Raw genomic sequence first — 12,441 nt, 5'->3', positions numbered from 1 at the left:
ATTGCAAGATGCGGGCAAGTGCCTAGAGTGGTAGATCTGTGATATGAACATCCAACTGTGCTTACAGTACATCCGTGATACAGACATGATTTACAACCTATAGATAAACCCATTCATACTGTAGAAGCATGCTATAAATATAAGGTAAATATGTCAAAAATAAGATCGTAAACCTTACGAAACCGGCTGAGGTGGAGCGCGAGGACGGGTTCATCCGTGGAGGAGGGCGAGTACGAGCCGTTGATACGTCTCCAACGTATCTATAATTTCTTATGTTTCATGCTAGTTTTATGACAATACCTACATGTTTTATTCACACTTTATGATGTTTTTATGCATTTTCCGGGACTAACCTATTAACAAGATGCCGCAGTGCCAGTTCATGTTTTCTGCTGTTTTTGATTTCAGAAAAGTTAGTTTACGAATATTCTCGGAATTAGACGAAACAAAAGCCCACGGCCCTATTTTCCACGGAGTGTTCCAGAACATCGAAGGAGAGACGAAGAGGGGCCACGAGGTGGCCACCCCACCTGGCGGCGCGGTGAAGCCCCTGGCCGCGCCGGCCTATGGGGTGGGCCCCTCGGGCGTCCCCCGACGCTGCCCCTTCGCCTATTTAATCTTCCTGACGCGAAAACCCTAGTACCGAGAGCCAAAATACGAGACCAGTTCTAGAGACGCCGCCACCGTCAACCCTAACTCGGGGGGTTCAGAAGATCACCTCCGGCACCCTGCCGGAGAGGGGAATCATCACCGGAGGGCTCTACATCACCATGCCCGCCTCCGGACTGATGCGTGAGTAGTTCATTCTTGGAGTACGGGTCCATAGCAGTAGCTAGATGGTTGTCTTCTCCTCTTGTGCTGTCATGTTTAGATCTTGTGAGCTGCCTATCATGATCAAGATCATCTATTTGTAATGCTACATGTTGTGTTTGTTGGGATCCGATGAATATGGAATACTATGTCAAGTTGATTATTGATCTATCATATATGTTATTTATGATCTTGCATGCTCTCCGTTGCTAGTAGAGGCTCTGGCCAAGTTGATACTTGTGACTCCAAGAGGGAGTATTTATGCTACATAGTGGGTTCATGTCTCCATTGAATCTAGGGGAGTGACAGCAACCCCTAAGGTTGTGGATGTGATATTGCCACTAGGGATAAAACATCAATGCTTTGTCTAAAGATATTTGTATTGTTTACATTACGCACAGTACTTAATGCAATTGTCTGTTGTTTGCAACTTAATACTGGAAGGGGTGTAACCTGAAGGTGGACTTTTTAGGCATAGATGCATGCTGGATGGCGGTCTATGTTCTTTGTCGTAATGCCCTAAGTAAATCTCATAGTAGTCATCATGATATGTATGTGCATCTCTATTTGTCAATTGCCCAACTGTAATTTGTTCACCCAACATGCTATTTATCTTATTGGAGAGACACCACTAGTGAACTGTGGACCCAGCTCCATTCTTTTACATCTGAAATACAACCTACTGCAATCATTGTTCTCTTTTGTTTTCTGCAAGCAAACATCATTCTCCACACCATATGTTTAATCATTTGTTTTCAGCAAGCCGGTGAGATTGACAACCTCACTGTTAAGTTGGGGAAAAGTAGTTTGATTGTGTTGTGCAGGTTCCACGTTGGCACCGGAATCCCTGGTGTTGCGCCGCACTACACTCCTTCACCAACAACCTTCACGTGATCTTCATCTCCTACTGGTTCGATAACCTTGGTTTCTTACTGAGGGAAAACTCGCTGCCGTACTCATCATACCTTCCTCTTGGGGTTCCCAACGGACGTGTGCTTTACCGTCACAAGCAGCCGTCTTGACCAGTTTTGTCGGTGGCAGGCCAGGCCAATGTACTGTCCAGTAGATCTTCGGCATTCTATCGAGGAAAATCTCCAACCAGAAGCTAGCTTCCGCCTCGCCAACCAGGTGAGTTTTCCGGGAGCATATGCTTCTGGTGCAAAAACGCCATTAATTTCTTCATTCCACGACTAACTTAGCCCACTATCGTGTCTAACTCACTTAAGCTGGCCCTTTCAGCCCATATATTCTGCCATGAGAGCTAACAGATTCGTCTGCTATTTATAAGCCCAAAGCATGTGGCAAATAGCCCATCCCGTTTAGGGGTTCACATCGGTGGAAGACGAAAAGCTATTTTGTGTGGGGAGCACCTGGATCCGTGTCCCAAGAATACCCTCATCGGTGGTGGAGATTGCCTATTCTTGTCGGTGCATTACTACCGACCAATCACACTCAGAATCGCGTCTCAGTCCCGTCCCCCAAAGAGATTTGGGATGCACTGGACAAAAAAACGTTCACAGCGGCATCTTCCAAAGTCTCTTTTTGTCTGGCGCGACCCGATACGTGTTTGGCGTCCCGAGCCTGTCCCCGCCCCACAGGGGACTCTCCGGGCACGCCGGACACAACGAAAAGCGATGCGGGCTCCCTCCTGTCGGTGACTATTTCCATAAACCGTTGGTTCGCATGTTTTTTCTCGACGCGCCTTCCCTCCCGCGCCTCCCACCCCTCCGTCGTCGCTGGATTTGCCGGCTATTTCGACGACTGATCTCTTCTGAGAGTCAACACCGTCGGCGCGGCTGGCACTCTCGCCGGACGTATCCGCCCCACCTCTGCGCACACAAGGTGTTCGATGACTTGCCAGGTAGGCGCGATTGGCCGCTGTTCGTTGTCTCGTCTGCCACGGCGCAATTTTAACCATTGATTTTGATTCAGACATGGATAGCGACGACGAGATGCTTGTCCGACTGCTGGAGGACGAGCAAGCCTTCGACGACGACCTCCAGGAGCATTTGCTGATCATCGCGTCTCTCCAGGACATGCTTGACGCCGAGGCGGAGAAGATGAAGAGGCCGCGCCGCGCAGGATCAAGGCCGGGGAGAAAGAAGTCGAAGCCCCGACAGAGGATGGAGGGGCATACCATGCTGCACAACGACTACTTCGCAGGTGACGCAACACATGCCGATAATTTTCGGCGCCGGTATAGGATGAGCAAGGGTTTGTTCATGAATATCCTCCACGGTGTTTGAGAGTTCGACCCCTACTTCAAGCTCAAGCACGACGGTGTAGACGTTGTCGGGTTCTCGTCGATTCAGAAGTGCACCGCCGCCATGAGGATGCTTGCATACGGAGCACCTGCCGATACACAGGACGACTACCTTCACATGAGTGAGTCTACTGCCATTGAGTGCATGTACAAGTTTTGCCGAGCTGTGGTGGGAAAGTTTGGCAAATACTACTTGAGAGGGCCAACTGAGGAAGAGACTGCAAGGATCATGTCACAAAATGCTGCCAGAGGATTTCCTGAAATGTTTGGAAGCATCGATTGCATGCACTGGTCATGGAAGAACTGCCTGTTTGCTTGGCAAGGTATATACAAAGGGCGTCATGGATATTGCAGTGTGGTGCTTGAAGCTGTGGCAGATTATGACTTGTGGATTTGACATTCTTTATTTAGCATGGCGGGATCACACAATGACATCAACGTGTTGCAGCAGTCTGTGGTGTTCAGCAGACTAGTGGTAGGGCATGCTGCACCATGCAACTATGAGATTAATGGCCACCAATATACCAAAGGCTATTATCTAGCTGATGGTATATATCCAAAATGGGCCACTTTTGTCAAAACAATCTCGGCTCCATCAGGTCAGAATAATTCCCACTTTGCTGCGCGACAGGAGGCTTGCAGAAAGGATGTCGAGCGGGCATTTGGTGTGCCTCAAGCTCAATTTGCAATTGTCCAGTACCCTGCTCTAAGCTGGTCTCACGACCAAATGTGGGAGGTGATGCAGACTTGTGTGATCATGCACAACATGATCATCGAGGATGACCCCAAAAATCATGCCAGGACACATGTTGGTACCTATGATTGTCAGGCCCCTCTTGCGGGGTTGATCATGAGTTTCTCGCAGATTTTGCTGATTTCCTCCCCATGCACGTAGAGATCCGTGATAGTAATGTTCATGATTAACTTCAACCTGATCTCGTTGAGCATATGCGAAGGATCAAAGGATTATTAGCAAATGCCGCAGCACCTCGATCTAGCCATATTTATTACATATGTTTAGTTGTTTTTATTGTTTGTTGTATTTTAATTTGAAAACAATCTCCACAAACATATTTATTTGTATGCTATATTTAAGAAATAGTTGTGTTTTCAAAACCCCTTTAACAAAGTTTGGGGGCGGCGTTTGAGGGACACGGCTAGGAAGCGACGTCCTCTAAACGAGGCACGAACAAAACCACATCCCCCAAACGGTCAATTCGGCGCCGTTTGGAGGACGGTTTGGGACGCGAATGGAGATGCCCTCATTCTCTCTTTCTGGGCTCACCTTGTTGACATTCACTACTTGCTGATAGATGACCATGCATGTTAACATGCCCGCTCACATTTGTCACATGCAAGATGCAACGCTGTGATCAAGCAAGCAATCAATCCAATAATCCTTGAATATGCAGGTCGATTAATTACAATTTCGAAATTCAGTCTAGGAGTACATCACATGACCACATGAGCAAATTAATGAATCAAGCCAGCGATTCCAACCGTGTGGAGTGCGCTAGCTAGCTGTAAGTACGTACGTAAAAACTTGGAAGAATCAATTTGACAACGATGTCGCCGTGTAGAGACGGCGCTGGGAACGGTGGTTTTAGTAGTCGAACTGCTGCCAGGTGGGGTAGGTCTGGCCGAACGTCCACCCCGCCGGGATAACGTTCTCGAAGACGATGTTCTGTCCTCCCGTGGAGCTGATACTGAATGAGAGCGACTGCCCCGAAAGCCCTGACATGCCCTGCCAGATGACGCCCCAGTTTCTGGACATCTGTGTCCACCCGGTATTGGTACCCTTCACCGAGATGCTCTTGATCGACCCGCTCCCGGCCACATTGGTTACCAGCACCAGCTCAAAGTAGTTGAAACCTAATATGGTGAATCGTAGCCCACCCGTTCTCCAGCACTTGACTCTGTAAATCCACACGGAGATCGTTAACTACCATGTCATGTCCTGTCATTGCCATGTAAATGTGACATGGAGCTTACTGTTGGTAGACGACGGGGATGATGCCGGCCTCGTAGATTCCGATGTTGAGCCACGCTGGCTGGGACATGTCGAAGTGAGGACGAGGAGGGTTGCACCACCCGCCGTTGTCGTTGGGGAGGTTGTAGTTGGGCGGGCATAAGTTGGTGGCGGTGACGGTGATGGCCTTTCCTGTCTTGCACATAGTGGACTTGCTCTGGTCGCAGATGATGAGGTAGCACTGCCCGCACGAGGCCCCGTCGTTGAACAACACCGTGCTCAGCGCCGCGTTGCTGAGCCCGTACCCCTCGTCGTACAGGTTCGAGTAACCACAAGCGCCACCTGCAACATGATCATCAGGACATGCATACGCAAGCTAGCCATGATCGATGGTCATCCAGCTTACTACGTACCCATTGTGCCGGAGCCGTCGCTGCCGCCGTAGAAGGTGGCGGTGCCCTGGAGCCAGGCCGACCTGACCGCCGGCGCCGCCAAGCACACCACCAACAGCTGTAGGATGAAGCGCTTCCCACCTGCCATCTAGCTTCTCCTGATCCAACCCTGAACCGTACGAGAAATCAACAGTCACAGAGAGATGATTGATCCTCGTATAGGTGGATTTGGATGTTTTGAGGAATGATTACGACAGTGGTGGTGGTTAAATAGCTCGAGGAAGAGAACGTAAGATTGAGGCCGGACGTATGGGTATGAATTCCGGTAGTTCGGGAAGAATTATTTGCTGGTGTTCCAACGAACGATCGAATGCAGATGCATGCACATGGCTGCAACGTCCATAGATTTGACTTGCGCCTTCTAATCATTTGTTTTGCACTTCCATGTCGTGTCTTAAGTCTTAACTCCCTCCGAAATAATGACGTTAACTAAACAACTAATTTGAAATTCTTCCGCGGTCTAACTACGCGGCTATTCAAACCACTAATTTGACATTCTTCCTTTTGTATATACAACCGTTCAATTATCTTGGCTACCTACACTCTGGACCGTTCAGTTTCTCAATGGCCCCGCGAAAGTTATAGCCTGATTCTATAAAAAATGTTGGGTAGTAATAAAAGATGATTTTTTTTGAGATGACAATAAAACATCGATATGATTTGTCAGAGGTCGGGGTTCTTCTTCGTGACGCTAGAAGTTCATGAACCTTACATTTCGATGAATTTGAGTTTTGTTTTTGTCGGCGTGATTGTAATAAGGTAGCACATGAATTCACTCAATATGGTGTTAGGGCGGGTTAGCCGATCTCAGAGTGGATCGAGCATTCTCTAGACTTTGTCTCTGGTCTTGTTGCTAGCGATTCTGATGAGCAAGTGTTTTAATAAAGTTTATGGAACTTCAAAAAAAGATGATTTAATGACAACGTATCAAAGTTTCCAAGAGGGAAAGTTACTTTTATTCCATTTAAAATTTGGCACAATTATTTTGCTGTCAAGGAGGAAAATGCCATTCAAATACGACAATATTGTCACATATGTTTACCTAATGTTAGTTTTAAGATGTTTACAAAAGTAAGGACAAATGGAGTAACACATCATTGTCGAGAGCGTATTTCAACCCATGCAAACTACTTTTATGACTGGTATACATATTTTATAGGGTGTTGTGATACTACATGAGACCATTCATGAACTTCATATGAAGAAAATGGATGGAATTTTCTTTAAAATATATTTTGAAAAAGCTAATGATAAATTAAATTGGTCATTTTTGCAACAAGTGTTGCATATGAAAGGATTCGACCCCGCGTGTTGTGAATGGATTCAGTGGTTTATAAGAAAGAGAGCGTGAGGATTAAGGTGAATAATGACATCGATCACTACATTCAAACTCAAAAAGGTCTTCATCAGGGGTACCCTCTATATAGTATCTTCCTCAACATAGTAACATATATGTTAGCAATCTTAATTGCTAGGGCTACAGAGGATGGCCACGTAAGTGGTCTAATACCACGCCTAATGGATGGTGGGATGTCAATCTTGCACTTTGAAGATGATACAATTATTTTTATGGAGCATGATCTGGAGAAAGCACTTAAGGTGAAGTTAATTTATGTATCTTTGAATGTTGGAACTTAAAATTAACTTTCATAGGAGTGAGATTTCTGTTTTCGCAAAGCTAAAGAGGTAGAACAAGTTTACAAGATTTTAATTGGTTGTGATATAAGGATCTCTTCTATTTTTTTGTTTTCTCATTAATTTTCGTAAGCTAAAAAAATACTTAGTGAAAACCCGTAGAGAACCAATTAGAGAGGAAGTTAAGTAGTTGGATTGGCACAATGTTGTCTTACGACCATTTGGTTTCGATAAATTATGTGCTTTTGAGCTTACCAATGTTTATGCTCTCTTTTCTTGAAATACCTAAAGGGGTTAGGAAGAGACTTGACTTATTTAGACCTCGATTTTTCTGGAAGAGTGATTTCTATAAAAATAAATATGTATTGACTAAATTAAGTATCTGTAGGCCAAAGGATGAACGTGGGTTAGGTGTGGAGGTTTTAGAGTAAAAAAATAGAAGTTTATTTAGCAAGTGGTTATTTGAACTTATTAATGAGGAAGGGGTATGGCAAGAACTTCTCCAAAACATATCCTTCAATCTAAAACTCTTTCTCATGTTTCAGTTAAACCAACTAACTCACCGTCTTAGAAAGGTCTGATGAATGTTAAAGATGTTTTTCTTTTTCTTTGAAAGAGGCTCTTTTATTATTGGCAATGGCTCGAATACTAGGTTTTGGGAGGACACTTATTTAGGGGATAAACCTCTTTCTGACTAGTATCCACCTTATATAATATAGTCAATCACAATGACGTATTGTTTGCTAATGTTACGGCATTTGGTTCATCTAAACATATGTTTTAGGCGTACATTTTCTGGAAATAAATGGGAGATATGGTGGCATTTGGTCATGAGACTTGTGTTTGTTCATATATATGATATCTAAGACGATTTTAGATGTAGTTTAACTCCCTCCGGTAGTCAAGTATATGTATTTGGATTTTCCTAATGATAATATGGTTTATCTTAGAAATTACCAATGGAAGATTAAGGTCCCACTTAAAGTTAGAATTTTTATTTGGTCCTTCATAGAAAATTCCTTACAACTATGTACTAAGTATTTCTCCAGAGATCAAGATGAGACAATATAACATCTTTTTATTTCTTGTCTTTTTCAAATTCTTATGGGATAATTATCTTATATGTCTTTCAATATAGGGCCTCCTGCAAATATAACAAATCTTTTTGGAAACTGGATAGAATAGCCAAGAAACATCATGGACACATTAGAGTTGGTGTGTGTGTTTTATTATGGGCTATATGAAATGTCAGGAATAACTTTATCTTCAACAAATCAAAGTTTCCATCTTTTCTGCAGGTTATCCTATTAACCATTCACGGGATATACATGGTCTTTTCTCCAGCCAACAGAGGAATGATATGATGTAGATATTGGGTGCAACCGGTTGACAACGACATCACGTAAGTTTTATAGGTAGTGCGGCTGGTGTACTTATCAGCGCTTCATATGTTGATGCATAGGAGGTACATACTGTGACACCCCGGAACCGGTACCATGAGGATTCCAGTGGTCCCGTCGAAATCCGCATGATATCGATTCAGAGACGCCCTCCGACACGACGTGCGCGAAGAATCACACACGTGATGCCAGAGGAATTAACACGAGCGGTAACATTACAACAGGATTACAATAGAGCCCACAAGAGACATATATTACAACAACGACTCCAACGAGTCAAGATACAAATATACAATGCAAAGATCCAAATCATACAAAAGATCAAGTACGTCCGAGTACGGACAAGACACAAATTGGACTAAGAGTCCTGAAGATAACCAGTGGCGTCCATAACCTTGCCCAGGCCAAGCCGGAAGGGTAACCTTGCTAACTTCATCATCTCGTACCTGTCAAAGTCGGGCCATCGGTTGCCGACAAAAGGGAGGAAGCAAAAGAGAAAGGGAAAAGGCGAGAGTAAGTACCAAGGAACGAACTCCGGCACGTACTTAGCGAGACTAGAAATGGCTATGCTCGCCGGGCGAATATATATACGCACGGGGCTATATGGTAGGTTTAGCGGCAGCAAAACTATAACCAATAGAGACACGCTACAACATCCGTCTACTCAGAGAAGATAAGAGAGCGGACAAGGTAACAGATAAATACTACACAGACATAACCCAGCCGATTACACATATCCCCTTCAACAAAGCGAAGAGGCAATGTAAAAGGCACTCAACGGTGGACAAGTTTTATTAGGTATCGTTTGTAGTAATGCTATATTACTAATCAAGTTATTAGCAAAGTATTATCAACAACATAAAGGTGTAAGTTGTTCTATGATCGAGCTATACAATTCCAAGTCGTCCATAACTGCGGACGCGGCTTATCGATAAGATGTAACCCTGCAGGGGTGCCCAAATGTAGCCACACGCACGCTCAACCCACTTGCGACAGGTGGATATCATGACTTGCACTCTCCTTCACTACAACAATGTCCAGGAAGCCACCTAACTAAGTTAACCCGTATCGAAGTCCGGCCGTGCTCCGAAGCAGACTTAGCTGTTTGCGTCTACGGTTAAGAGGATCAGAGCCCACTAGAGGATGACCTCTTAACAATACGTACCGCATCCTACGAGCGTGCAAGAGACAATGGGGTTACAAGGCACACGGCTTCCCCAAAAGTAATATCATATCATCTGACCACAAAGAAACATGCTTGAACGCCCGAGAGAATCAAACAAACATTCAAACTAATTGTGGCCACTGGACAAAAGCTGTAGATTCCGGTAGTGGTCGAGGGGAGACCCAGTAAGCATACCCACGTGTGGTTAGAGCGCTCAGTCTCGGAACAGATAGCAAGAACTCGGGTCCTAGGGGACATTAGCGAGTCAAAGTTCCGATGATTTCGCAAAGGGGCTCACCGATGCCTCTGCTTACAATTTTAGTTGTTAACAAATAAGTAAAGCATGTGTATCTCCAACAACTGATGTAGCATGTGATAACTTCCCAACAACCCAACATATCCCGATAACAGATCGAGATAAACAACAGAGCCTAAACATGCCTACGACTCGCAAGGCTCAAACATCAAGCAACGGCTATGGTTAAGAAATGATACATATAGGATTATTATGGTAAACAAGTGGAATAGGAGACGTGACTCGATAAAGAAGCGCAACACAAGGATAGCAATGCGAGGGAGAGTAGGTGAAGAGAGAGGGCTCGCCTTTGAAAAGCTGTAGAAGAACTTGTCGGAGAACTCGTCGTATCTCACAACACCACTTCGTGATCCTATCCGGGAAGAAGCAAATGCTGGACAAACAACGGATGCAAGTCTTACTACTACGGATAAAGAAACAGCATGCTCAAGATGATATGCATGACATGGCAAGGATGATGCGGTGCAACTTATCCATATTAATCGGAGTCGGAATCCCGTGCACACAAATTAGGTTGGAGCTGCATTTCTACCGGCAAAGTTAAATGTTGATTAGCATGGCAAGACATGGCAAGAGTGAGCTACTTCAATATTAAACGGAGCGGGGAAACCTTAGGTGGATATCCGAAATACTCCGCATATATGTGAGGTGAAGAACACAAACTATCACAGATCGACATGATGCGAGATGCAAACAGATGAATGGATGGCATATTCATGTTCAACACATTTTTCTGATCAATTTTCATATAGAACACATTTTTCATACGAATTACAGATTAAAAGTTAGTATTAAGGAAATAGTTTTTCAGCATTTTTAAATGTAGAAACAGATTTATTTAAATAGAAAAGGGCCTGGAAATAATTTCCAGAAAGGGGGGAGGACCCCGGGTTAGGTTTCGAAAACTGCAGGGGCCTAGCTGAAAAATGATCCGGATCTGGATCTGGGAGGCGTTTCTCACCGAGAGGGTAGCTAGCCTCAGACGCTGACGAGGGGAGCCCGCGGATGTTGACATGGCGCTGACTGAGCAGAAGAGAGGAGCTCGAGTTAGATCACAAAACAGGCAGGCTGCTATCTGCAAAACGGCAAGATCCAGATCTGGGGGAGGTTTCTCACCCAGATACGTTCTAGCCAAGGAGACTGGAAGGTGGGCCCGGTGGTTGACGTGGCTGCCACGCATGCCAACCTTGCGTGCGTGCACGGAAGTTGCTCGACAGGAGGTCGCCGCGCGCGGGGCGGTGATCACTGCGGCTGGCATGGCGAGCGCGCGGGCGTTCGCGGGCACACCAGCAAGCGCGCGTGGGCGTGTGGGCTTCTCCTCGTCGGCGCGGACGGGATGGAGGTAGTGGCTTCGCCGGGGCTCGCCGGAGCATCGCCGTTGATGAAGAACTGCGGAGGAGATGTCGGCCTCCACGGTGAGAAGCAAAAACAAAGGCAAAGAAAAGGGGGGAAGGGGTCCAGGAGGTGCAGAACCTTACCCCAGTGTTGTTGGTGAGGTTGGGGACGCCGGAGGTGGCCCACGGCGGCCGGAATTTGAGAAGATCGCCGGCGGCCAGAAGTGAAAAGGAAGACTGTGTCGACGATTTGGCCCCCCCGGCTCGATTGAGTGGACGAGGAGGTGCGCAGCAGCGAGGCATACCTTCTGGCGGCGTCGGTTCTGTAGGGGGTGGCCGAAATCAATGGGGAGCCGGCGAGGAAGAGACGGTGGTTCACAGAATAGAGAAAAAGCGAAGGGGGAGATGGCGGCGGCGTGAGAGGGGGAAAGAGGGAGTCTAGGGTTTCTAGGAGGCGTGCGGGGCGGCTTTAAGGGAGGGGCAGGTGCGGTGGTGGTGTGGTGGTGGTGGAGGACCACGGTGGTCACGCTCCTCTCGTGAAGGGAGAAGACGACAAGGGAAAAGGAGATCTTTTCCCACCGAAGGGGTACGGGCCAGAAGCTTGGTTGGGCCAGAGGAAGAGAAGGGAGGTGGGCTGAGCGGTGGAGGGAAGAAGCAGGCCAGGGAGGGGGAAGGGGTTTGGGCCGCCGGATAGAGAGGGTCCAGAGAGAGGCCTGGTTAGAGGGGGAAGGGTTTCCTGTTTTCTTTTTCTTCTTCTCCTTTTCTTTCCAAAACTGATTTCCATACTTTGAATTTGAAAACTAAGGTGAGAAAGAGATTCAAAAAGTATTTGTTAAAATATTTATTTTATTTGTAACCAAAACAAACACATTTTTATTCCAAAATTAATTGTTGAACAAGATTAATTATAAAATAGATATTATGAGAGGGGGAGATTAGGCTTCATTATTATTGGAAAAGATAAGAGGAAAAGGGGTTTTTAAAATAAACATATGAGAGGGAAAACAACAAGCTAGGGTTTATAAAAATAATTTTATTTGTTTGGAAACAAGGATGATGTGATGCATATGCCATGATGATGCACAAAAGAAAAAGCA

General features: G+C 45.7%; 1 protein-coding gene across 1 annotated transcript; it reads right to left on the bottom strand.

The window, feature by feature from the left end:
- Window positions 1-4,676: 4,676 nt before the first annotated feature.
- On the bottom strand, window positions 4,677-5,582 carry LOC124695725 (expansin-A18-like). The gene is made up of 3 exons (XM_047228543.1): window positions 5,456-5,582; window positions 5,066-5,384; window positions 4,677-4,989 (listed from the first exon to the last, which is right to left on the bottom strand). Exons 1-3 carry the CDS (start codon window positions 5,580-5,582, stop codon window positions 4,677-4,679), a joined length of 759 nt encoding a protein of 252 aa, XP_047084499.1.
- Between the last annotated feature and the right edge of the window lie 6,859 nt (window positions 5,583-12,441).

This window comes from Lolium rigidum, chromosome 3 (genome assembly GCF_022539505.1).
Source record: "Lolium rigidum isolate FL_2022 chromosome 3, APGP_CSIRO_Lrig_0.1, whole genome shotgun sequence".
Lineage (NCBI taxonomy): Eukaryota > Viridiplantae > Streptophyta > Magnoliopsida > Poales > Poaceae > Lolium > Lolium rigidum.
This window is presented reverse-complemented; position numbering and strand designations above follow the sequence as displayed.